This window comes from Mirounga leonina, unplaced genomic scaffold (assembly GCF_011800145.1).
Source record: "Mirounga leonina isolate KUSES-001 unplaced genomic scaffold, KU_Mleo_1.0 Mir_82, whole genome shotgun sequence".
NCBI classification, from domain to species: Eukaryota; Metazoa; Chordata; class Mammalia; order Carnivora; family Phocidae; genus Mirounga; species Mirounga leonina.
In genome coordinates this window covers 56,909,400-56,932,598 of record NW_023270825.1, presented here as the reverse complement: position 1 = coordinate 56,932,598, position 23,199 = coordinate 56,909,400, and the positions used below count along the sequence as shown (strand labels likewise).

At 39.2% G+C, this 23,199-nt stretch overlaps 1 protein-coding gene and 1 long non-coding RNA gene across 4 annotated transcripts in view; one reads left to right on the top strand and one right to left on the bottom strand.

Moving 5' to 3' along the window:
* FBXO33 (F-box protein 33) overlaps positions 1 to 22,849 on the bottom strand; it is a 34,197-nt gene extending 11,348 nt beyond the window's left edge. Inside the window, exon 1 of the mRNA XM_034992393.1 lies at positions 21,994 to 22,849. Within this exon, the coding sequence (XP_034848284.1) occupies positions 21,994 to 22,601 (608 nt within the window). The 5' untranslated portion in view covers positions 22,602 to 22,849. The remainder of the gene's footprint in view (positions 1 to 21,993) is intronic.
* A 34-nt stretch (positions 22,850 to 22,883) lies between these two features.
* Positions 22,884 to 23,199, top strand: part of LOC118002110 — a 76,884-nt gene continuing 76,568 nt past the window's right edge. Inside the window, exon 1 of one of the 3 annotated variants that reach the window (XR_004676944.1) lies at positions 22,884 to 23,087. This is a non-coding gene — a long non-coding RNA (uncharacterized LOC118002110). The remainder of the gene's footprint in view (positions 23,088 to 23,199) is intronic. The other 2 variants (XR_004676943.1, XR_004676946.1) reach the window with 2 other exon arrangements.

Here is a 23,199-nt window from a genome sequence, read left to right as displayed (position 1 = left end):
CTCCACGATCATGACCTGAGCCGAAGGCAGTCGCTTAAGCAACTGAGCCACCCAGGCGCCCTGGTAAAACCTTCATTAACACCTAGGTAAAAATGTAAGCGAATGGGCAAATTTAATTTACATTGTTGGGTTCTTTCACAGATAACTTGGTATATAAGATTAACTTAAGGGGCACCTGATACACCTTATCAGATGTATCATTTGAAAATATCTTCTTCCATACAGTAGGTTGCCTTCTTGTTTTGTTGATGGTTTTTCTCACTGTGTTTTGGTGTAGTCCCAATATTTATTTTTTGTTTTCCTTGCCTGAGAAGACGTATCTTGAAACATGTTTCTGTGGCTGAAAAGAAATTACTGCCTATGTTTTCTCCTAGGAGTTTTATGGTTTCAGGTCTTACACTTAGGTCTTTAATCCATTTTGAATTTATTTTTGTGTATGCTCTAAGAAAGTGGTCCCGTTTCATTCTTTTGCATGCAGCTGTCCAGCTTTCCCAGCACCACTTGCTGAAGAGACTATCTTTTCCCCATTGTATATTCTTGTCCTGCTTTGTTGAAGATTAATTGACCATAAAACCATGGGTTTATTTCTGGGCTCATTCTTCATGTTATGGACTAATACACAAAGTGTTTGCAATATAAACAATTTTAGGGCTAATCATCCCTTTGGGTTATGGAGTTTACTTCTCTGAAACCGAATTGTCAGAAGATGCTTTATTGATATAGTCTTCTTTTAGAGAATTTTAAACATACGTGTCTGTGTGTACACACACACACACAGACACATATACACCTATCTTTTAAAATTGATTTTTAGAGCAATTTTAGATTGATAGCAAAACTGATCAGAAAGTACAGATTTCCCATATACTCCTTATCCCCACACATGTACAGCCTCCCCCATTATCAATATCACTCACCAGAATGGTACATTTTTAAGCAAGGATGAACCTACTCTGACACATCATAATCACCCAAAGTCCACAGTGTAACTTAGGGCTCACTCTTAGTGTTGTACATTCTACAGGTTTGGACAAACGTGTAATGACATATATCCATCATTATAATATCGTACACAGTTTTTCACTCTTCTAAAAATCCTTTGTGCTCTGCCTAGTCATCTTTCTCTTCTCCCCACCCCCGGCAACCACTGATCTTTTTATTGTCTTCAGTTTTGCTTTTTCCAGAATATCACATAGTTGGAATCATACAGTATATAGCCTTTTGAGATTGCCTTCTTTCACTTAGTAATATGCACTTAAGGTTTCTCCATGTCTTTTCATGGCTTAATAGCTCATTTCATTTTAGTGCTAAATAATAATTCCACTGCCTGTACGTACTAAAGTTAATTTATACATTCACCGACTGAAGGACATCTTGGTTGTTTCCAAGGTTTGGCAATTATGAATAAAGATGCTATAACCATCTGTGAGCAGGTTTTTGTGTGGACATACGTTTTCAACTCCTTTTAGTAAATACCAAGTAGGACAACTGCTGGATTGTATGGTTAACAGTATGTTTAGTTTTCTAAGAAACTGCCAACTTTTTTTCATAGTAGCTGTACCATTTTGCACTCCCTCTAGCAACAAGAAGAGTTCCTATCACTCCACATCTTTGCCAGTATTTGGTATTGTCAGTATTCTGGATTTTTACCTTTGTAGTGCATGACAGGATTTTGATGATGTGAAAAATGAACAAGGTATAATATTAAAGGAAAAAGGTACAAGACCACACATAGATTATTATTCCAGTTTTGCAAAGATACATCATATTTGCCAGTGATCATCTCTGGTGAATTTTTTACTTTATTTTTCTTGTATTTTTTTTAAGAGTTTATTTATTTATTTGACAGAGAGATAGAGAGCGAGCACAAGCAGGCAGAGTGGCAGGCAGAGGGACAGGGAGAAGCAGGCTCTCTGCTGAACAGGGAGCCGGACGCGGGGCTCGATCCCAGGACCCCAGGATCATGACCTGAGCTGAAGGCAGCCGCTTAACCGACTGAGCCACCCAGGCGCCCCTCTTGAATTTTTCAAATATTCTATTTTACAAACAAATATTACTTAGGAATTCACAAAAGCAATTTATTTATTTGAGTATAGGTGACACACAATATTACATTAGTTTCAGGTGTGCAACTTAGTGATTTCACAAGTTTATACATTATGCTATGTTTACCACAAGTATAGTTACCACCTGTCCCATTACATCATTATTACAATATCCCTGACTATATTCCTTATGCTCTACTTTTTACCCTTGTGACTTACTCATTCCATAAATGGAGACCTGTATCTCCCTCTCCCCTTCACCCATTTTGCCCAACCCCCTTGCCCCCGCCCCTCTGGCAACCATCAGTTTGTTGTTTGTATTTACTGTTTCTTCATGCACTTCTTTTAGATTCCATTTGTGAGTGGAATCATATGGTATCTTTCTCAGTCTGACTTATTTCACTTAGCATAATACCCCAGGTTCATCCATGTTGTCTCAAATGGCATGATCTCATCCTTTTTTATGGCTGTCTAATACTCCACTTTGTACATATATGTATATATATGTGTATATGTATATATATATATATATATATATATATATCACATTTTCCTTATCCATTTATTTATGGACACTTCCATTGCTTCCATTCCTTGGCTACTGTAAATAATGCTGCAATAAACAAAGGGGAGCATATATCTATATAGATCTGTCTATCTACATATATATTTATCTTCCTCAGGTAAACACCCAATAGTGGAATTATCTGATCATATGGTATTTCTATTTTTAGTATTCTGAGGAACCTCCACACTGTTTTCCACAGTGGCTGTACCAATTCACATTCCCATCAATTGTGCAAGAGGATTCCTTTTTCTCCACATCCTCACCAACACTTGTTGTTCTTGTCTTCTTGATTTTAGCTAGTCTAACAGGTATGAGGTGATATCTCACTGCAGTTTTGGTTTGCATTTCCCTAATTAGTAATGTTGAACATCTTTTCATGTGTCTGTTGGCTATCTGTATGTCTTTGGAAAAATGTCTATTCAGGTCCTCTGCCCATTTTTTAATTGGATTTTTTTTTTTTTTTTTTTGGTGTTGAGTTGTATTTAGTTCTTTATATATTTTGGATATTAACCCCTTATCAGATATATCATTTAGAAATACCTTCTCCCATTCAGTAGGTTGTCTGTTTTCTTGATGGCTTCCTTTGCTGTGCAAAAGCTTTTATTTTGATGTAGTCCCAATAGTTTATTTTTGCCTTTATTCCCTTGCCTTAGGAGACATATCTAGAAAAATATTGTTATGGCTGATGTCAGAGAAATTACTACTTGTGTTCTCTTGTAGGATTTTTATGGTTTCCAGTCTCACATTTAGGCCTTTAATTCATTTTGAGTTTATTTTTGTGTATGGTGTAAGAAAGTAGTCCAGTTTCATTCTTTTGCATGTAGATGACCAGTTTTCCCAACATTGTTTGTTGCAAAGACTATCTTTTTTCCCATTGGATGTTCTTTCCTGCTTTGCTGAGGGTTAATTGAGCATATAACTGTGGGTTTATTTATGGGTTTTCTACTCTGTTCCATTGGTCTATGTGTCTATTTTTGTGCCAGTACCAGACTGTTTTTACTACAGCTTTGATTTATAACTTGCAGCCTGGAATTATGTACCTCCAGCTTTGTTAATCTTTCTCAGGATTGCTTTCGTGGTTTGATACAAATTTTAGTATTATTCTAGTTCTGTGAAAAATACTGTTGGTATTTTAATAGGGATTGCATTAACTCTGTAGATTGCTTTGGGTAATACAAACATATTGACAATATTAGTTCTTCTAATCCATGAGCTTGGAGTATCTTTCCATTTCTTTGAGTCATTTTCAGTTTCTTTCATCAGTGTTTTATAGTTTTTACAGTATAGGTCTTTCACCTCTTTGGTTAAGTTTATTCCTATGTATTTTATTCTTTTTGGTGCAACTGTAAATGGCGCTGTTTTTTTAAAATTTCTCTTTCTGCAACTTCATTGTTAGTGTATAGAAATGCTACCAATTTCTGGGTATTAATTTTATATCCTGCCACTTTACTCAACTCATTTAGTATTTCTAGTAATTTTTTGATGGAATCTTTAGGATTTTCTATGTATAGCATCATGTTGTCTGCAAGTAGTGACAGTTTAACTTGTTCTTTACCAATATGGATGCCTCATTTCTTTTTCTTCTCTGATTGCTATGGCTTGGATTTTTAGTACTATGTTGGGAGAAAAGTGGTGAGAGTGGACAACCTTATCTTGTTCCTGACCTTGGAGGGAAAGCTCTCAGTTTTTCTTTTTTTTTTTTTTAAAGATTTTATTTATTTATTTAAGACAGAGAGAATGAGAGAGACAGAGAGCACATGAGAGGGGGGAGGGTCAGAGGGAGAAGCAGGCTCCCTGCCGAGCAGGGAGCCCGATGCGGGACTTGATCTAGGGACTCCAGGATCATGACCTGAGCCGAAGGCAGTCGCTTAACCAACTGAGCCACCCAGGCGCCCAGCTCTCAGTTTTTCACCACTGAGGATGATGTTAGCTGTGGGCTTTTCAAATATGGCCTTTATTATGTTGAGGTATGTTCCCTCTAACACTGTTTTGTTGAAAGTTTTTTTTATCATGAATGGATATTGAATCATGTCAAATGCTTTTTCTGTGTCTATTGAAACGATATGACTTTTATCCTTCATTTTGTGATATAGTGTATGATGTGATTGATTTGAGAATACTGAACCATCCTTGCATCCTGGGAATACATCTCACCTAATTGTGGTGCATGATCTTTTCAATGTATTGTTGTATGCAGTTTGCTAATATTTTGTGGAGAATATCTGCACCTAGGTTCATCAGGAATACTGGCCTGTAGTTTTTTCTGTGGTGTCTGTACGGGTTTGGTTATTAGAGTAATGCTGGCTTTATAGAATGTATTTGGAAATTTTCCTTCCTCTTCTATTTTTTTTTTAAATACTCTGAGAATAGGTATTAACTCTTTTTAAAATGTCTGGTAGAATTCGCCTGTGAATCCATGTGGTACTGGACTTGTATTCTTTGATTGTTTTTGAATATTGATTAAATTTCATTACTTGTAATCAGTCTGTTCAGATTTTTTATTTCTTTCTGGTTCAGTTTTGGAAGATTATATGTTTCTAGGAATTTATCCATTTCTTTTAGGCTGTCCAGTTTGTAGGCATATAATTGTTTATAGTATTCACTTACAATCTTTTGTATTTCTGTGGTATGAGTTGTTACTTTTCCTCTCTCATTTATTTTTTCTCTCATTTCTGATTTTATTTGGGTCCTTTCTCTTTATTTCTTAATGAGTCTGGTTAAGGGTATATCAATCTTGTTTATCTTTTCAAAGAATCAGCTCTTGGTTTCATTGAGGTTTTTGTTTTTAAGTCTCTATGTCATTTACATCTACCATGATCTTTATTATTCTATAAGTTGCGTAAGATCTATATTATGGTAGATCTTTATTAAACCTTTCTTCTACTCACCTTGGGTTTTGTTCTCTCTTTCTCGTTCTTTTAGGTGTAAGATTAATCATTTGAGTTTTTTCTTGTTTCTTATTTCTTAGGCCTGTATTCTATATACTTCCCTCTTAGAACTGCTTTTGATGTGTCCCAGAGATTTTGGATCATTGTGTTTTCATTTTCATTTGTCATCATGTAGTTTTTGATTTCTTCTTTGATTGTTTCATTGACCCATTGGTTGTTTAAGTGTCATGTTGTTTAGTCTCCACTGTATGTGGGTTTCCCTGTTTCTTCCTTGTGATTCATTTCTAGGTTTATACTGATGTGTTGGAAAAGATGTTTGCTATGATTTCAATTTTCTTAAATTTATTGAGACTTGTTTTATGGCCTAGTATGTGATCTCTTCTGGAGAATGTTCCATTTGCACTTGAAAAGAATGTGTATTCTGTTGTTTTTGGATGGAATGTTCTGTATATATCTGTTATGTCCAGCTGGTCCAACATGTCATTCAAAGACATTGCTTCCTTATGGGGGTGCCTGGGTGGTGCAGTTGGTTAAGTGTTCAATTCTTGGCTTCAGCTCAGGTTGTGATCTTAGGGTTGTGAGATCAAGCTCCATGTAAGGCTCTGCGCTCAGCACAGAGTCTGCTTGAGATTCTCTCTCCCTTTCCCTCTGCCCGTCCCGCTCATGTGCAGTCTCTCTCTAAAATAAATACATAAAATCTTTAAAACAAATCAAAACAAAACCAAAGACATTCCCTTATTAATTTTCTGTCTGAATGATCCATCCATTGATGTAAATAGAGTATTAATGTTCTCTACTGTTATTGTATTACCATCAATTTCTCTCTTTATGTACATTAATATCTGCTTTATGTATTTAGGTGCTCCGGTATCAGGTGCACAGATATTTACAATTGTTATATCTTCTTGATGGATTGATTCCTTTCTTCACTATGGAATGCCCTTGTCTCTCGTTACAATCTTTGCTTTAAAGTCTGTTTTCTCTGTATAAGTATTGCTACTCCAGCTTTTTTAAACTTTCATTTACATGGTGAATGTTTTCCATCCCTTCACTTTTAGTCTGTAGGCATCATTAGGTCTGAGGTGAGTCTCTTGTAGGTAGCATATAGATGGGTCCCATTTTTTTTTTTTAAAGATTTTATTTTATTTATTTGACAGAGAGAGAGAGAGACAGCTAGAGAGGGAACACAAGCAGGTGGAATGGGAGAGGGAGAAGCAGGCTCCTGGCCGAGCAGGGAGCCCGATGCGGGGCTCGATCCCAGGACCCTGGGATCATGACCTGAGCTGAAAGCTGACACTTAATGACTGAGCCACCCAGGCGCCCCAGTCCTATTTTTTTTTTTTTATCCATCCCACCACTCTATGTCTTTAGATTGGAGCATTGAGGCCATTTACATTTAAAGTAATTATTGATAGGTATGTACTTATTGCCACTTAAAAGTTTTTCTTATTGGTTGTTTTTGTAGTTCTCCTTTGTTCCTTTCTTCCTTGCTCTTTTTTTCTGATTGATTAGTATCTATAGGGTTTTATTTGGCTTTATTTCTCTTTACTTTTGGTGTATCTATCGTAGGTTTTGGGTTTGTGGTTACCATGAGGTTCATCTATGTTACCTGAAGTAAATAGCAGTCCATATTAATTTGATGGTCATTTAAGTTCAAACACATTCTTAAAAGAAAAAGATTTTTTTCTTTTTCCCCTTCTTTTCTCTTTTTACTCCCTTCTCCACTTTTTTTTTTTAAGATTTTATTTATTTGTCAGAAAGAGAGAGCGCGTGTGCATGCAAGCAGGGGGAGCAGCAGAGGGAGAAGCAGGTGAAAGAGAGGGAGAGAGAGAGAGAGAAAGAACACACAAGCAGGGAGAGCAGCAGTCAGAGGAAGAAGCAGGCTCCCCAATGAGCAGGGAGCCTGATGTGGGACTTGATCCCAGACCCCTGGGATCATGACCTGAGCCGAAGGTAGATGCTTAACTGACTGAGCCACCCAGGTGTTCCTCCTTTCTCCACTTTTGTGTATATGTCATATTTTATGTGTTTTTATTCATTTTTCTTATGTTTAATTATGGCCATTTCTTTTCCACTTAAAAAGAAGTCACTTTAACATTTCTTACAAGGCTGGCTTAATGGTGATAAATTCCTTTATCTTTTCTTTTCTGGGAAACTCTTTATCTCTCCGTCAAATCTGAATGCTAACCTTGCCAGATAGAATATTCTTGGTTGTAGGTTTTTCCTTTTAGCACTTGCCACTCTCTTCTGGCTTGCAAAGTTTCTGCTGAAAAATAAGCTGATAGTCTTATAGTTTTTCCTTTCTAGGTAACTTTGTGTTTCTCTCTAGCTGGTTTTAAGATTCTCTCTTTATCTTTAACCTTTGACATTTTAATTATTATGTGCTGTGGTGTGGACCTCCTTGGGTTCATCTTGTTTGGAACTCTGCTTCTTGACTTGGATGTCTCTTTCTCTCCCTAGGTTAGGGGAGTTTTCAGATATTGCTTCTTCAATAAGTTTTTTACACCTTTCTCCCTCTTCTTCTGGGACCCCTATAATGTGAACATTTGTTCACTGGATTTTAAGGGATCTCTTAATCTGTTCTATTTAAAAATTTTTTTAATTTTAAAAATTAAATTTTTTTTCCCTCTTTTTGGATGTTTAGCTTGTGTGCTTTCTATTATCCTGTCTTCCAGACTGCTGATATGTTTCTCTGAAAACCTCTAAACTACTGTTGATTCCCTTTAGGGAAAAAAACAAACACTGACAACTCAATGGCAGCTTTCAAATATATTGTGATCATACAGTGAAGCCAAGAAAACTGCATATAGCCTCCAGGTGGCTCACTATTGTTTCAGATGGTAAAAACAGGACTGAAAAGAACATCTGGCAACAACACTAGAATAGAATATACTGAACCATGGCAATAAACAGATGCCTCATTTGGAGGCCATGAGATAATACCAGTAACTAGGGAATTGTGCCACATAATCCTTTTACTTAAATATGAAATCTGACCTACTTTTTATTTATTTAGTTTATTTACTCATTTATCTGTTGTCGAATCAGCAAATGAACTAAGAAAACAAACAGGGTTCTTTCCTGCACAATGTCTATAACATGCACTTGCTCAAAAGACATGTAATAAAAACATATTGGGAAAACATTACAGTTGGTTACAAAGTTTTCTTTCATCTCACTTCTTCAAATTAGTTTAGCTCTGTTCCTAAGGTAATATTAATAGTATACAACCTACTTACTATTACTAGTCCTTCTTGCAACACATCTTAGCTCTTTTTTTAAAAAAGATTTTTTATTATTTGAGAGACAGAGAGAGAGAAAGACAATGTGCATGAGTGTGTGCAACAGTGGGAGGAGGGGCACGGAAGAGGGAGAAGCAGACTCCCCACGGGGCAGGAAGCCTGATTCGGGACTTGATACCAGGACCCTGGAATTACAACCTGAGCCGAAGGCAAATGCTTAACTGACTGAGCCACCCAGGTGCCCCTGTAACACATCTTAGATGTGTTGTGAAAGCACAAAACCATAAACAATGTTTGATAATCAATCTCCTGAACCATGCAATAGGCCATACTACTGCCAAAAGAGAATGAATTTCTTCAACTTAATTGCATTTTTTTAATCCTATTTCAAAAAGCCATCAGTTTTAGATCTAGAGCTGTCAGATAAATATTAAGAACTTACAACTTAGAAACTCAGCCTATAGACTTCTCTCCTACTCTTTGTTCATTCAATTACTAAAGTATGTATTATGTGTCAATGATGTGAAAAGTTATGGCAGTTAAACTCCCAGTGTCCATGAGTGGGTTAGTCTCTTGGCATAGAAATAAAGGTTTTAAAAGGACTCATTTAAAAAAAATTGGATGAGAATAAGGAATTATTAATAACTTTGTTAGTGTGTATTAATGGCATTGTGTTTATGTAAAAAAAAACCCCATAATTTTCAGAGCTTTATACTGAAGTGTGTAGTGTAAAAGGACATTGATATCTTGGATTTGTTTTAAAGTACTTCAGTAAAGATAAAATGAATGCAAATGTGGCAAAATCCTTAAATTACTGAATCTGGGTGACAGGTTGGTTCATAGTGTCTATTTTTTGTGTGTGTTACAAAATTTCATTAAAAAAATTAGAAAACCAGGCAGTAATTTCTCTGTATAACTAGCAAGTTCACTTAACTAATCTGTGGTTCAGTTTTAGCGTCTGTAAAATAGCAATCACAGACCTGTACCTCTGAAAAATGAAGCGCGGGAAATCGAAGGGGTAGACAAACCATGAGAGACTATGGACTCTGAGAAACAAACTTAGGGTTCTAGAGGGGAGGGGGTGGGGGAATGGGTTAGCCTGGTGATGGGTATTAAAGAGGGCACGTACTGGGGTGCCTGGGTGGCTCAGTCGGTTAGGTGTCTGCCTTCGGCTCGGGTCATGATCCCAGGGTCCTGGGATCGAGCCCCACATCGGGCTCCCTGCTCCACAGGAGGCCTGCTTCTCCCTCTCCCACTCCCCCTGCTTGTGTTCCCTCTCTTGCTGTCTCTCTGTCAAATAAATAAATTAAAAAAAAAAAAATCTAAAAAAAAAAAAAAAAAGAGGGCACGTACTGCACGGAGCACTGGGTGTTATAAGCAAACAGTGAATCATGGAACACTACATCAAAAACTAATGATGTAATGTATGGTGATTAACATAACATAATAAAAAAAATAGCAATAATAATGGTACCTACCCTTATGGTTGTTTAATACTGTTGTTTCTCTGGGAAAACTAGTTTAGCATTTTGTGGGTTGTTAAGAACATATCTACTCCTACATCAAAAACTAATGATGTAATGTATGGTGATTAACATAATAAAATTAAAAAAAATGCAAAAAAAAAAAAAAAAAAAGAACACATCTACTCAGCTCTCTGCAGTCCTGGCAATATGCCTGGACCTTACCCAGGCCCATGACTGTTGTGGTGACTCTAACTGGAGTTTGATATCAGGAGGGTGATGGCTTGAGAAGGTAGGTCTAAGCTATGGAAGATCAAAGTCTCTTGCCTCAGGTGACTACCTTTCTTCTTAGCCTTGAAGCAAAATTGTCCTTTTGAGGTTTCTAAGAGTGAGATTCTGATTATTTTTTCAAGTAACTAGCAACATCTGAATAAAAGGTAGCTCAATTCTGCCCTTGTTTCCTCCCCTTTTCCTTGTCCACTGAAGAGATGTAATAGAAGAGTACACATGATGAATGTCTGGGTAGGAAAACAGATTTATCTGGGCTTACGGTTACAGGTGATGAGACCAGTGATTTGGGGCAAAGAACCCTTGTGCAGAGTACTACCTGCTTCTTCCTTTCCACTTAGTCCCATCATCTTGAGCCTGTAACTCATATGAGGGCCAGACTTAAGCAAATTCAAAGTAGTAATGGGTTTAGGGCGCCTGGGTGGCTCAGTCGTTAAGCGTCTGCCTTCGGCTCAGGTCATGATCCCAGGGTCCTGGGATCGAGTCCCACATCGGACTTCCCGCTCTGCGGGAAGCCTGCTTCTCCCTCTCCCACTCCCCCTGCTTGTGTTCCTGCTCTCGCTATGTCTCTCTCTGTTAAATAAATAAAAACCTTTAAAAAAAAAAAAAAAGAAGTAATGGGTTTATATGAAGCAGGAAGTGAGGGAGGAGAAAAGAGGGAAAGGAAAATTCCAAGTGACTGCAGTAAGGAAGACCAGGAAGTTTCTGGAGCAATTCAACAGACTGATCAAAATTTACATAAGGCCTATATGAACAGGGCATTGTTTGAAAGTATTTCGTGGTACAAGGAGCTAAATAGCAAAGATAAGCCATGTTTTCAGAAAGCAAACTGTTCATACCTAGGTATTTTCTTTAAAAAAAATACATAAATCATTAACACAAAAGGAAAACAAAATGAATAAAAATAGCCAATGGAGGGGCGCCTGGGTGGCTCAGATGGTTAAGCATCTGCCTTCGGCTCAGGTCATGATCCTAGGGTCCTGGGATCGAGTCCCGCATCGGGCTCCCTGCTCGGCAGGGAGCCTGCTTCTCCCTCTGCCTCTGCCTCTCTCTCTCTCTGACTCTCATGAATAAATAAATAAAACCTTTAAAAAAAAAAAAAGATTTAAAAAAAAATAGCCAATGGAAAAATATTTTTAGACATATTTAGAGAGTAATTAAAAGGACACTGTAATATTCATTAAACAGTTATGTCTAATTTTTTATACTTACATTCTATTTCTAGAAGGCATCCAGATAAAAATACAGAATCAGACTACCATCACTTTTACTGCTCCCACACTGGTCCACAGCACCATCATCCCTTGCCTGGATTACAGTAAAGGCCTCCTGGCCCAGCCTGTTGCTTCTTCCCTTGTCCTGCTACAAACTATTCCCAACAGAGCATCTGGAATGTTCTTCTTTTTTTTTTTTTTTAATCCTTTAATTTGAGTAGACACACAATGTTACATTAGTTTCTGGTGTACAAAATAGATTCAACTTCTCTATACATTATGCTAGGCTCACCACAATTGTAGCTACCATCTGTCAACATACAATGCTACTGCAATATCATTGACTATATTCCCTATGCTGTGCCTTTTATTCCCATGACTTATTCATTCCATAACTGGAAGCCTGTATCTCCTGCTCCCCTTTACCCATTTTGCCCATCCCTCCATTCCCCTTCCCTCTGGGGGAAGTTTGTTCTGTTAGAATGTTCCTTTTGAAATATTAGATCCTGTCACTCCTCGGTTCAAAACTTTTTCATGGCTCCTCATCTCAGAGTAAAAGTCAAAGTCCTTACAAGAGCCTAATAATGGGCTACTGATTTCTACTTCATCTTCCCCTTTATGTGGTAGGCAGTGTTCTATATCCCAAGGCATTTCCTACTATTTTACTCAAGCATGCCCCTGGTCAAAGTCCCACAGAAGAGCTTCTCCACTTACTGCTACTTACTCTAGGAATCTCTTCCCAGAGAGACACAGAAGGCTGCTCCCTCCCTTCTTTTCTCAAACAGGTTGTGTGCACTTAACTTTTCAACAACAGTTTCAATATATGTATAATTTTCATATACATATTTAAGTTGTATGTTTTGCAGCATGTATACTGTAAATATATATATTAAAATTCCACTGAAAAGAGGTATCTTTTTACTTTTTAGCATAAAAATTTCCCTATGAATTAAACAACCATCACAACTTTTATGATGCCTTTTATAAAAACTTATACATATACAGGCATACCTCTGAGACATTGTGGGTCTGGTTCTAGACCACCACAATAAAGTGAATATTATAATAAAGCCAAGTCAAAATGAATTTTTCGGTTTCCCAGTCAGGACATATACAAGTTATTTTTATACTATATTGTAGACTATCAAGTGTACAATAGCATCATGTCTAAGTGTACATGACTTAATTAAAAAATACTTTATTGCTAAAAACCCATTATCTGAGCTTTCACCAATTTTTTTTTTTTTTTTTTTTACTGGTGGAGGGTCTTACCTCCATGTTGATGACTGCTGACTGATCAGGATGGTGGCTGCTGAAGGATGGGGTGGATGTGGCAATTTTTAAAATAAGACAATAAAGTTTGCCACATCAATTGACTCTTCCTTTCACAGATTATTTTTCTGTAGCATACAAGGTTTGATAGCATTTTACCCACAATGGAGTCAATCCTCTCAAACCATCCTGCTGTTTTATTAACTAAGTTTATGTCATAGTCCAAATCTTTTGTCACTTCAATAATCATCACAGCATCTTCACCAGGAGTAGATTCCATTTCAAGAAACCACTCTCTTTACCCATCCATAAGAAGCAACTCCTCATTCATTAAAGTTTTATCACGAGATTGCAGCAAGTCAGTCATGTCTTCAGGCTCTACTTCTACTTCTAATTCTCTTATTATTTTTCCACCACATCAGCAGTTACTACCTCCACTAAAATCTTGAACCCCTCAAAATCATCCATGAGGGGTGCCTGGGTGGCTCAGTTGGTTGAGCGACTGCCTTCAGCTCAGGTCATGATCCTGGAGTCCCAGGATCGAGTCCCGCATCGGGCTCCCTGCTCGGCAGGGAGCCTGCTTCTCCCTCTGACCCTCCCCCCTCTCATGTGCTCTCTGTCTCTCTCATTCTCTCTGTCTCAAATAAATAAATAAAATCTTTAAAAAACAAAAAAACCCCCAAAAACCCAAAATCATCCATGAGGATTGGAATCAAGGTCTTCCAAACTCCTCTGATGTTGGCTATTTTTGACTTCTTCAAGTGAATTATGATTGTTCTTAATGACATCTAGAATGGCGATTCTTTTCCAGAAGGTTTTTAATTTACTTTGCCCAGATTATCAGAGGAATCATAATTCATGACAGTGAATGCCTTACAATATGTATTTCTTGAATAATAATACTTGAAAGTCAAAATTACTCCTCGAGCCAAAATATAAGTTTTTTACTACAGAATGGATGTTGTGCTAGCAGTCATGAAAACAACACTGAGGGGCATTTGGGTGGCTCAGTCATTAAGTGTCTGCCTTCGGCTCAGGTCATGAACCCACATGGGGCTCCCTACTCTGCGGGAGGCCTGCTTCTCCCTCTCCCACTCCCCTCTGCTTGTGTTCCCTCTCTCACTGTGTCTCTCTCTGTCAAATAAATAAATAAAATCTTTAAAAAAAAAAAGGAAAACATTGATTTCATTGTACAGCTCCATCAGAGCTCTTGGGTGAACGGTGCATTACCATAAGCTATAATATTTTAAAAGGATTTTTTTTTTTTTTTCTGAGAAGTAGGTCTAAACAGTGGGCTCAAAATATTCAGTAAACCATGTTGTAAACAGATGTGCTGTCATCCAGGCTTCATTGTCCCATTTATAGAGCACAGGCAGAGTAGATTTAGCATAATTCTTAAGGATCCTATGATTTTGGGAACAGTCAATGAGCACTGTTTTCAACTTAAAGTCACCAGTTGCATTAGCTCCTACGAGAGTCCACCTGTGTTTTGAAGCTTTGAAGCAAAGCACTGACTTCTCCTCCCTAGCTATGAAAGTCCTAGATGGCATCTTCTTCCAACAGTAGGCTGTTTTGTCTATATTGAAAATCTGTTGCTTAGTGTAGCCATCTTCATTAATTGTCTTAGCTAGATCTTCTGGATAACTTCCTACAGCTTCTGCATCAGCAATTGCTGCTTCACCTTGTATCTTGATTTTATGGAGACAACTTCTTTCCTTAACTTCTGTTAGCTTCAAACTTTTTTTCTGTAGCTTCCTCACCTCTTTCAGCCTTCACAGAACTGAAAAGAGTTAGGGCCTTGCTCTAGATTAGGCTTTGGCTTAAGGGAATGTTGTGGCTGGTTTGATCTTCTATCCAGACCACTAAAATTTTCTCCATATCAGCAATTAAGGCTGTTCCACTTATTTGTGTGTTCCCTGGGATAGTACTTTATTATTTATTTATTTGAGAGAGAGAGAAAGACAGAGACAGCATGAGCTGAGGGAGAGGCAGAAGCAGACTCCCCACTGAGCAGGGAGCCCAACGTGGGGCTCGATCCCAGGACCCCAGGATCATGACCTAAGCCAAAGCCAGACGCTTAATTGACTGAGCCACCCAGGTGCCCCAGCGCTTTTAATTTCCTTTAAGAAGGTTTCTTTTCACAGCTTGGCTATTTGGCACAAGAGGTCTAGCTTTTGGCCTATCTTGGCCTTTGACATGCCTTCCTCACTAAGCTTAATCATTTTTAGCTTCTGATTTAAAGTGAGACACGTGACTCTTCCTGTCACTTAAGGCCATTTCAAAGTTATTAACTGACCTAATTTCAATATTGTGTCTCAGGGATTAAGAGAGGCCCGAGAAGGAAAGAAACAAGGGATGGCTGGTCACTGGAGCAGTCAAAACGCAACGCTTACTAAGTTTGCTATCTTATGTGGAAATGGTTTGTGGCACCCCAAAATAATTACAGTAGTAACATCAAAGATCATTAACCATAGATCACCATAACAAATCTAATAATAATGAAAAAGCTTAAAATACTGTGGGAATTACCAAAATATGACACAGAGACACAAAGTGAGCAAGTACTGTTGGAAAAATGGTGTCAACAGACTTGCTCCATGCAGGGTTGCCACAAAATGTCAATTGCAAAAACAAAAACAAAAACAAAAACAAAAACTATCTGCCGAGTGCGATAAAGCAAAGCACAATAAAACAAGGTATGCCTGTGGTACTCAATGGTTTAGTTTGGGCAATTCTTTGAAAAGAAAAAAATATTAACCACCTATAAGCTGAAGAAATATTCCTTAAGTTCTAACTACAGAAGGCTAAAGACCTTTCATCTTTTTTTCTGGGATTCTGTTGGACTGTTTAGTACAACCGGGACCTAAAAGTTTGATATCTTGGTCATAATGACCTTGTTCTCTCTTTCGTGGTTCAAAATTGGGGAACTTTATCTGTGGCAGTAAGTTTAGCATGTTTCCTTCTATTTCAGAGGATCCAAAATTATTATTATGATTATTATTCTAGATTTTTAAATTTATTTATTTGACACAGAGGCAAAGTGAGAAAAGGAACACAAGCAGGGGGAGTGGGAGAGGGAGAAGCAGGCTTCCCGCTGAGCAGGGAGCCCGATGCGGGGCGGGGCTCGATGTGGGGCTCGATCCCAGGACCCTGGGATCATGACCTGGGCTGAAGACAGATGCTTAACAACTGAGCCACACACGCACCCCCAAAATTGTTTTTTTGATGTAATAAATAGTATCAGTGGAAAAATGCAAAACACAGCCACTCTGAATTGAAGTTAGTACAGCCAATTCCCTATGGAAAAGTTACATACATGAAAACTTGATACTTTAAAATAATGTTCTTAAAAAGGTTAAAACCTTTCCCAGTGCGGTAAAGGAGCTCATAAAATGTAATGTTTTCATTTTCTAAACTGATAAAAGCTAAAATAATCTACATCATTGCAAGAAATTCTTTCAGGTCAATTCCATTCTTAGTCCATGTTCAATACCAAGTATATTTACATCCACATAACACTTTTTATAACATATTTCCTCCTCTCACAAATGCTAATGAATGACCACAGCCAAATGGAACAAACAAAAACAAACACTTTAAAGAAATATTGTCCAACAGAACTCTCTGCCATGATGGCAATACTCTGTTCATGCTGTCTAATAATGGTAGCCACTAGCCACATATAGCTATTGAGCACTTGAAATGTGGCTAGTAGGACTAATCTTTAATTTTACTTATGAAATTAAAAATTCAAAAGCTGTATGTGACTAGTGGCTACCAAACTCTACAGCACAATTTTAGGGACCAGATATAAGTCATCAGCCTCTCATAGTATTCCTTATTAGTTTTATTAGGATCTGGTAGCTAAAAGCAATCTCCTAGCATTTGGTTTACAATTCACTTACTCAGTTACCTTCTAAGAATTACCATCATCCTCCAATCCCAGATATTACACAAAAAAGGTTTAAATAAGACTGACATTTAAAATTGTTATTGAACATGCTATTAATATATCATTTAACAATATAAAGAAAACAGTGCTTCTTAGAGTAATGATAGGAAAATATTTGATTCTCCCATTTTCATTCTCATGGTCCTGCCATACTTTCTTTCCTATTGCTCCAACAGGGCAAAAATTTGTCTGGCCCAAGGCCTTGGTGCTTAGTGTGTTTTTTTTTTTCCCCCCCTTGCTTAAAATGCTATTTGCTCAGATCTTCAGATGGGTGACTTGTGTCATTCACATTGAAGCTCAAATGTCCTTTTCAGACATGTTTTCCCTCGCTACTCTATTGTTGCCACCTAGTCACTATTACGTAGTCCTCTTTTATTTTCACAACTGAAATAATCTTTCACTTATTTACTTGTTTCTTTCTTTCCCCTCTAGAATGTTGACTCCACGAGAAAGGGAAGTTTGTCTTCACTGTTTGGCACATAGTAGGCTCTCAATATTTGGAGGAAAAAAACCCAAATTTTTTATAACTATCATTTTAGGCCCTAAATAAATTTATCAAGTTGGGTGAGCTCTTTCAAGGCTGCCTCAGAACTAACACATTAAAATGGTAATAATTTAATCACTTCACTCAAAAGCTACTTCACAGCTTCATTTAACACAGAAAAAATAACATTTTACTTTAACAATCTTTTGATGAGTTTTATTTCATATTCTCCAACTATCAGTTCTCAGTCATTGTAAGAATGTACCTATGGACTAGGGAGAACCCTAATTCTTCTCAGCAGCCCTCCTAGGAGGTTAGTTTCTTTAACAGGTTAGAATCTCCTCCTTTCTCAATGACCTATGGAACCACTTTATATTGTCAGTTTTAAGGTAAGCAGTCTGTTGGATATGCATCATCTCAGCTTTCCTCTCTATGGGCAATCACCTCTTGGACAGTATATACTGGTCAGAGTCCCAATATATTTTATTTTTTTAAAAAGATTTTATTTATTTATTTGAGAGAGAGAGAGAGAGAGAGTGAGCACGCATGAGCAGAGGGGGGAGGGATGGGGGGGGAGAAGCAGACTACCCGTTCAGCAGGGAGCCCCACATGGCGCTCAATCCCAGGACCCTGAGATCATGACCTGAGCCGAAGGCAGCTGCTTAACCGACTGAGCCACCCAGGAGCCCCAGAGTCCCAATATATTTTAATATTTATTCTGCAAATGGGCTTTTTACACAAATAATAAAAGCTCTCATAAGAAAGATGCTATTATTACATGTATTTACTACATTATGAGAGGGGAAAATATTTCTAGAAAAATAAGGCTGAGGGTTGCTGAACACAACACCTTCAAGGCATTTCCTACCATGGTAGATAATAATATGAAATGTCCAAAGAATTTTTAAACTATTTTAAGATGTATTTTTAAATGGCCTTATTATCTGTTTTTGGATCTTGTAGACTGATGTTGAGAAAATAATACAAAGGTAAGGCTTTTCTTCATTGCACATGCCAATCAACAAGACAAAATCTAAGAATTATTAATAGAACTTCTACTACTGAGAGGTTATGTAAGCCAGCAGAGCCATGAAATGGTCAATGTACATATATGTAGTTGGGAGTTGTAGCCCAGATTTTTAACAAGAAAATGTCCCCTGTACAAAATCTCTATGGCTTACTGCAATATTTATCTTTAATAAAAGTACTGCCCCCAATTTAGAATTTCATCCAACAAAGCTCATGTAAAATACTTATACAGTCCAGAAAAGCATAAACTGGATGATGACAATATACCTATGCCTGCTGTTTAAAAATAAGTATTTTTAGGGACACCTGGGTGGCTCAGTCAATTAAGCGTCTGCCTTCAGCTCAGATCATGATCCCAGGGTCCTAGGATCAAGCCCCACATCGGGCTCCTTGCTCAGCAGGGAGCCTGCTTCTCCCTCTGCCTGCTGCTCCCCCTGCTTGTTCTCTCTCTGACAAATAAATAAAATCTTTAAAAAAAAAAAGTATTTTTAGTAATTGAGTCTATTAGCTATTATTATAAATCTTATTGTCCAGGAACTCATTTTTTCTAAGTAGTCAAATACAGCTTTTCAATAGGCAGTACTCAACCAGATTAAATTCTAAAAATGAATATCTACATGTGTTGTTTTGAACTTTTAAGAACAATTTCTTATGGAACAACTGCAGAAGAAATTCAGCCTATTTAACTTATAATACAGTTAATGAGAAATACCTACTGCATTTCTGTTCTTACTTTCTGTTTCCTACAATACTGGCAGATATTGTAGACTCCCGTAGGGAAGGGAACTCTGAAACCTAGAGGACTGTGTTTTGCCCTTTGAGAGGCATTTCTGCACCTCTTTGATCTTCATCAGTTGTTCCTAACATCTAAGATATCTATAAAGAGGCTACACTCACTCTGAGAGTACCTGTGCATATGAAACCCAGGAATCAAGCAAAACTAAAATGTACCCTTGAAAAGTTCCCACAATCCAAGGTTATAGTTTTAGTTCTTTTTGTGGAGGACATGAAAATATCTGGAACACAACAAAATAACAGTCTGAGTTGTACAGATTATATATAGGAATTCACCACAAAGGCTGGAAGCATCAGGCTGGTGAACTGGTAGGTTTCAATTCCCCCTTTAGTACTTATAAAAATGGCAGAAATCAAGACCCAAAACTACTGTAAATTTAACTTGGAAGTGTAAAGAACAGTATCAAATGTTCATTTTTCTCATTAGTTATTAAATTTAATGGTTTTGGAAAACCCAAAAATCACATGAAATTGTTTTCTTCTTCACTGAACCTGAGCCTGTAGTTTAAGTGTTTACAGAAGGAAATAAGTATAGGCTTTAACAAAATTACCAAATAAACAACTTGATCTAAAACACTTCAAATTTGTTCAAGTTGAGAGAAAACTAGTCCCATTTATGTTTTTAACATTCATGTTAGCACTTTCAATATTACTAGAATATCTCAAGACATTTTCAAAAATAAAGGTTAAATTACCTTATTTCCAAACATATAAAGATATTTTATTTAAAAAAACCCTTTGAAGTATCACTAGTACAGATAATACATGTAATAATACTATATTTTCATTCCAGACACACACATGAATGTGCTACCAAAGCAGCACAACACACAGTACCATCCCTACTGTAAATGACAAGAAAACCTTAAAATCAGAGATGACAGTGTGCTGTATTTGCATAGAAGTGAGAGCTGACCCAAATGGGCAGGCGTAAGGTGGCATTATAGACAGGTAGATTGGGATGCTAATAAAAGTGGTAGGTACATTTTGGTCATTTATACCTCAACAAAGCTGAAAAAAAAGTGGTAGGGGTAAGAAAAGGAGAAAGAGAAGAATTAAACAAAGGAAAGAGGTGAGGTACCACTATTTCGCCTATATAACGTTATCCATCCAACCAACCAGTTATTGAAACACTTAAAAGGAACTAGGCACTCTGTAAGGCTTGTTCGTACTTGGACCAAAGGCTAGCTTTTTTTTTTTTTTTTGGATGTTTGCTCAGAAGTGCCATCTGATCTCAGAACGGAAAAATCTAATTAGTACTCACTGAATTCACTCCCACTCTTGGTCTCATCAGTAGTTTAAGTGCTCAGTGACTCTGAATCTTTTAAACTCTGGATCATTTGGTCCTCTAGTCATACATTCAACTCTGAGAGTCTCCAATTTATAGCTTCAAACAGCCTCTCTTGCTACATACAACCAAAGTAAGAAAATGGAATGGCTTGATGTGAAAAGCTGGGGAAATACACAGGCCACCGGAATGATGGAGCCGTGCTCCAGGTACAAGTTGGAGCTACATGCTTATCTCCCACTCATTTGATTCAGATCCAGAAATTATATTAAATCAGTACCTTCTCTCAACCCTGTTCAATATAACGTGTGATGTTAAACACGATGTATTTATTGCAAAAGGAAGGACACTGCCCTTGTAGAAAAATGATGCTGTATGACAATGTGTACATCACTTGCGTCAGTTTCCTTTCTATAAAATAGGGATAATAAGCTGCCTTGCCTAACTCCCAGGGTCACTGAAAGGATCAAATAAGATAGTGTACTTGTAAACTGCTAAACTATTATTACCACGTCAGTTGCTCCTTTTAGAACTTCTGAACTTTTTTCCGACTCACAGTTTAATTGTAAGGTTATTTAGAACATCCAGATACAAAAAACTTAAGTTGATAGGATTTTGGAGAGGACAACAAATAAAGGAAAATGCTGATAAAGATAATAGGTCAGAACATAGGAAGTTAGTCCCAGAATTACGATAAAGTCCTGGTGCAAAACCAGGACAGTTACGTGCTTACTCTTTGCAGGCACTGGGCAGTTCCCCTAGCACACACAAACACTAAGCTGTACTGTGCTACTTTTAGGTGAATCACTGGGGACAAGTTGAGTCTGGAGGTGCAAGGGGAGGGACTTCCAACCCTGATGATCAGGCTCTTCCCCCATCCCTTTAACAAACACTCCTCCTACTCTTTGTGCCTGGCCCAGTTAATGAAAACTATTCCTGGTAAGAAAATGGCTGTCAGAGATTTCTTTTAGGGAGAGTCTTGTAACTATGAGACACTAGTAGCATACCTATTTCTCCCCCCACCACGAACTATTTTGAATGGACAGTTCAGAATCAGAAAAACCAGGTTATGTTTTGTTTTCTCTCAAGACTCACAGGCCTCACCCCCACAAGCTTCAGCTCTCCCATCTGTAAAATGAAGAATGACGGCGCCTGTCAGCTTCATCCCGGGGCCACGGAGAGGATGAATGAGACAGTTCTTGAAAGGCGCCAGGACTGGTGTCTGACAAACACCAAGCCCATCACTGTTTATAAAGTATTATGATGAGTCCCGTTATGCCCTCCCGCCTCAAGTGAATCGCCGGGTTGGAACTGACACCCGCAATCACTGAAGAAAGCAAAGCTAAATCCGGACGGGCGTATCCGCACCGAATCTATTTCGGGGTGACAGGCGGGAAGCGACAAGGGGCCCCGGGAGAAGGGGAGAGGGGAAAGGAGGATGGATGGAAGGTCCACGATGACCTACCTGTTGTTCCGGATGCTGACCAGCACGCACAGCACCAGCTCCAAGTAGGTGCGCAGCACTTCCAGCCAACGGGTTGAGAGCTGCAGGGCCTCGACTTCTTCCCCGCCAGTCCCGGTGTCCGCGCCGCTTCCGTCGCCCGGGCCGCCGCCACCGCTCAGGTAATTCTCGGCGGCGAACTCAACACGCAGCTCTCGCACGAACCAGCCGCACTTGCGCATGAGGAATTCGAGCCGAGGCTGCTCCGCGGGGGAGACGCGGAGGCAGATGCGGAGCTGGGGCCAGAGAGCAGGGTAGAAGAGGCACTCGCGCCAGTGCGAGCAGGAAGCTGAGGCCCGCAGCCGGTCCGGCGCCGGCAGGAAGGAGAAGATGTGCACGATCAGCTCGCTGGGCAGCGACGCGGCGCCTGCCGCCTGCCCGCACAGAGCCATCCGGCCCCGCCGCCGGCTGCCAGCCCCCGGCCGCCCCCGCAGTCCCCGGAGCAGCCCCCGCAGCCGTCGCAGCTGCTGCAGCCGCAGCCGCTGCCGCCGCCACCGCGCCACCCGGGCGGCCCCGGCTCGGGTTCGAGCTCCCGGCGGTCGGGGCTGCGGTACTGACAAGAACAACAACATCAATGACAAGGAAGAAGGGGGCGGAACCGTCGTGGGTCTTGGCGGAACCAAGTGCAGCAGAAGTTGCCGAGAGGGGGGAAGGTCTCTGAGGGGGTGGCTTCTAGATAGCCAGCTTCTGGCCCCTTAAACTGTACTCACGCGAGTCCGAGGCCTACACACTCAGTAACTTCAGAATCCTCTCTTGTAGTGTTTAGGGCCCAGGAAGCGCGGGACTTATCGTAAAGAAACGGCAGACCTCCCCGCGCTTGGAGGCGGAGGCAGAGCAGTGGTAGCAGCTGAGTTTGACGTCAGCGGTGGTGGGAGGAGCCCTGTGAGGAGGAGCGCGACTTCCGGAAGAGGGGAGCGCCTGGTTGCCGGTAGGGAAGGGGGACGCGGCACGTGACTTTTGACGCACGCAGGTCGGCGGGGCGGGGTGGGAAGCGCGGTTGGTGCGGGCGCTAGGCGGCTCGTCCCATCTCCTAGTGGCGGCTGAGTCCCATCAAGTGTGTAAGTCAGTTAGTTAATTTGGACGTTCGGGCGGTGGCATTGGCGGAATTCGGGTCAGTGCGAGGGGTCTCGCAGTTTCTCAGTTGCTGGGCCGGGGACTCAGAGCCAAAGT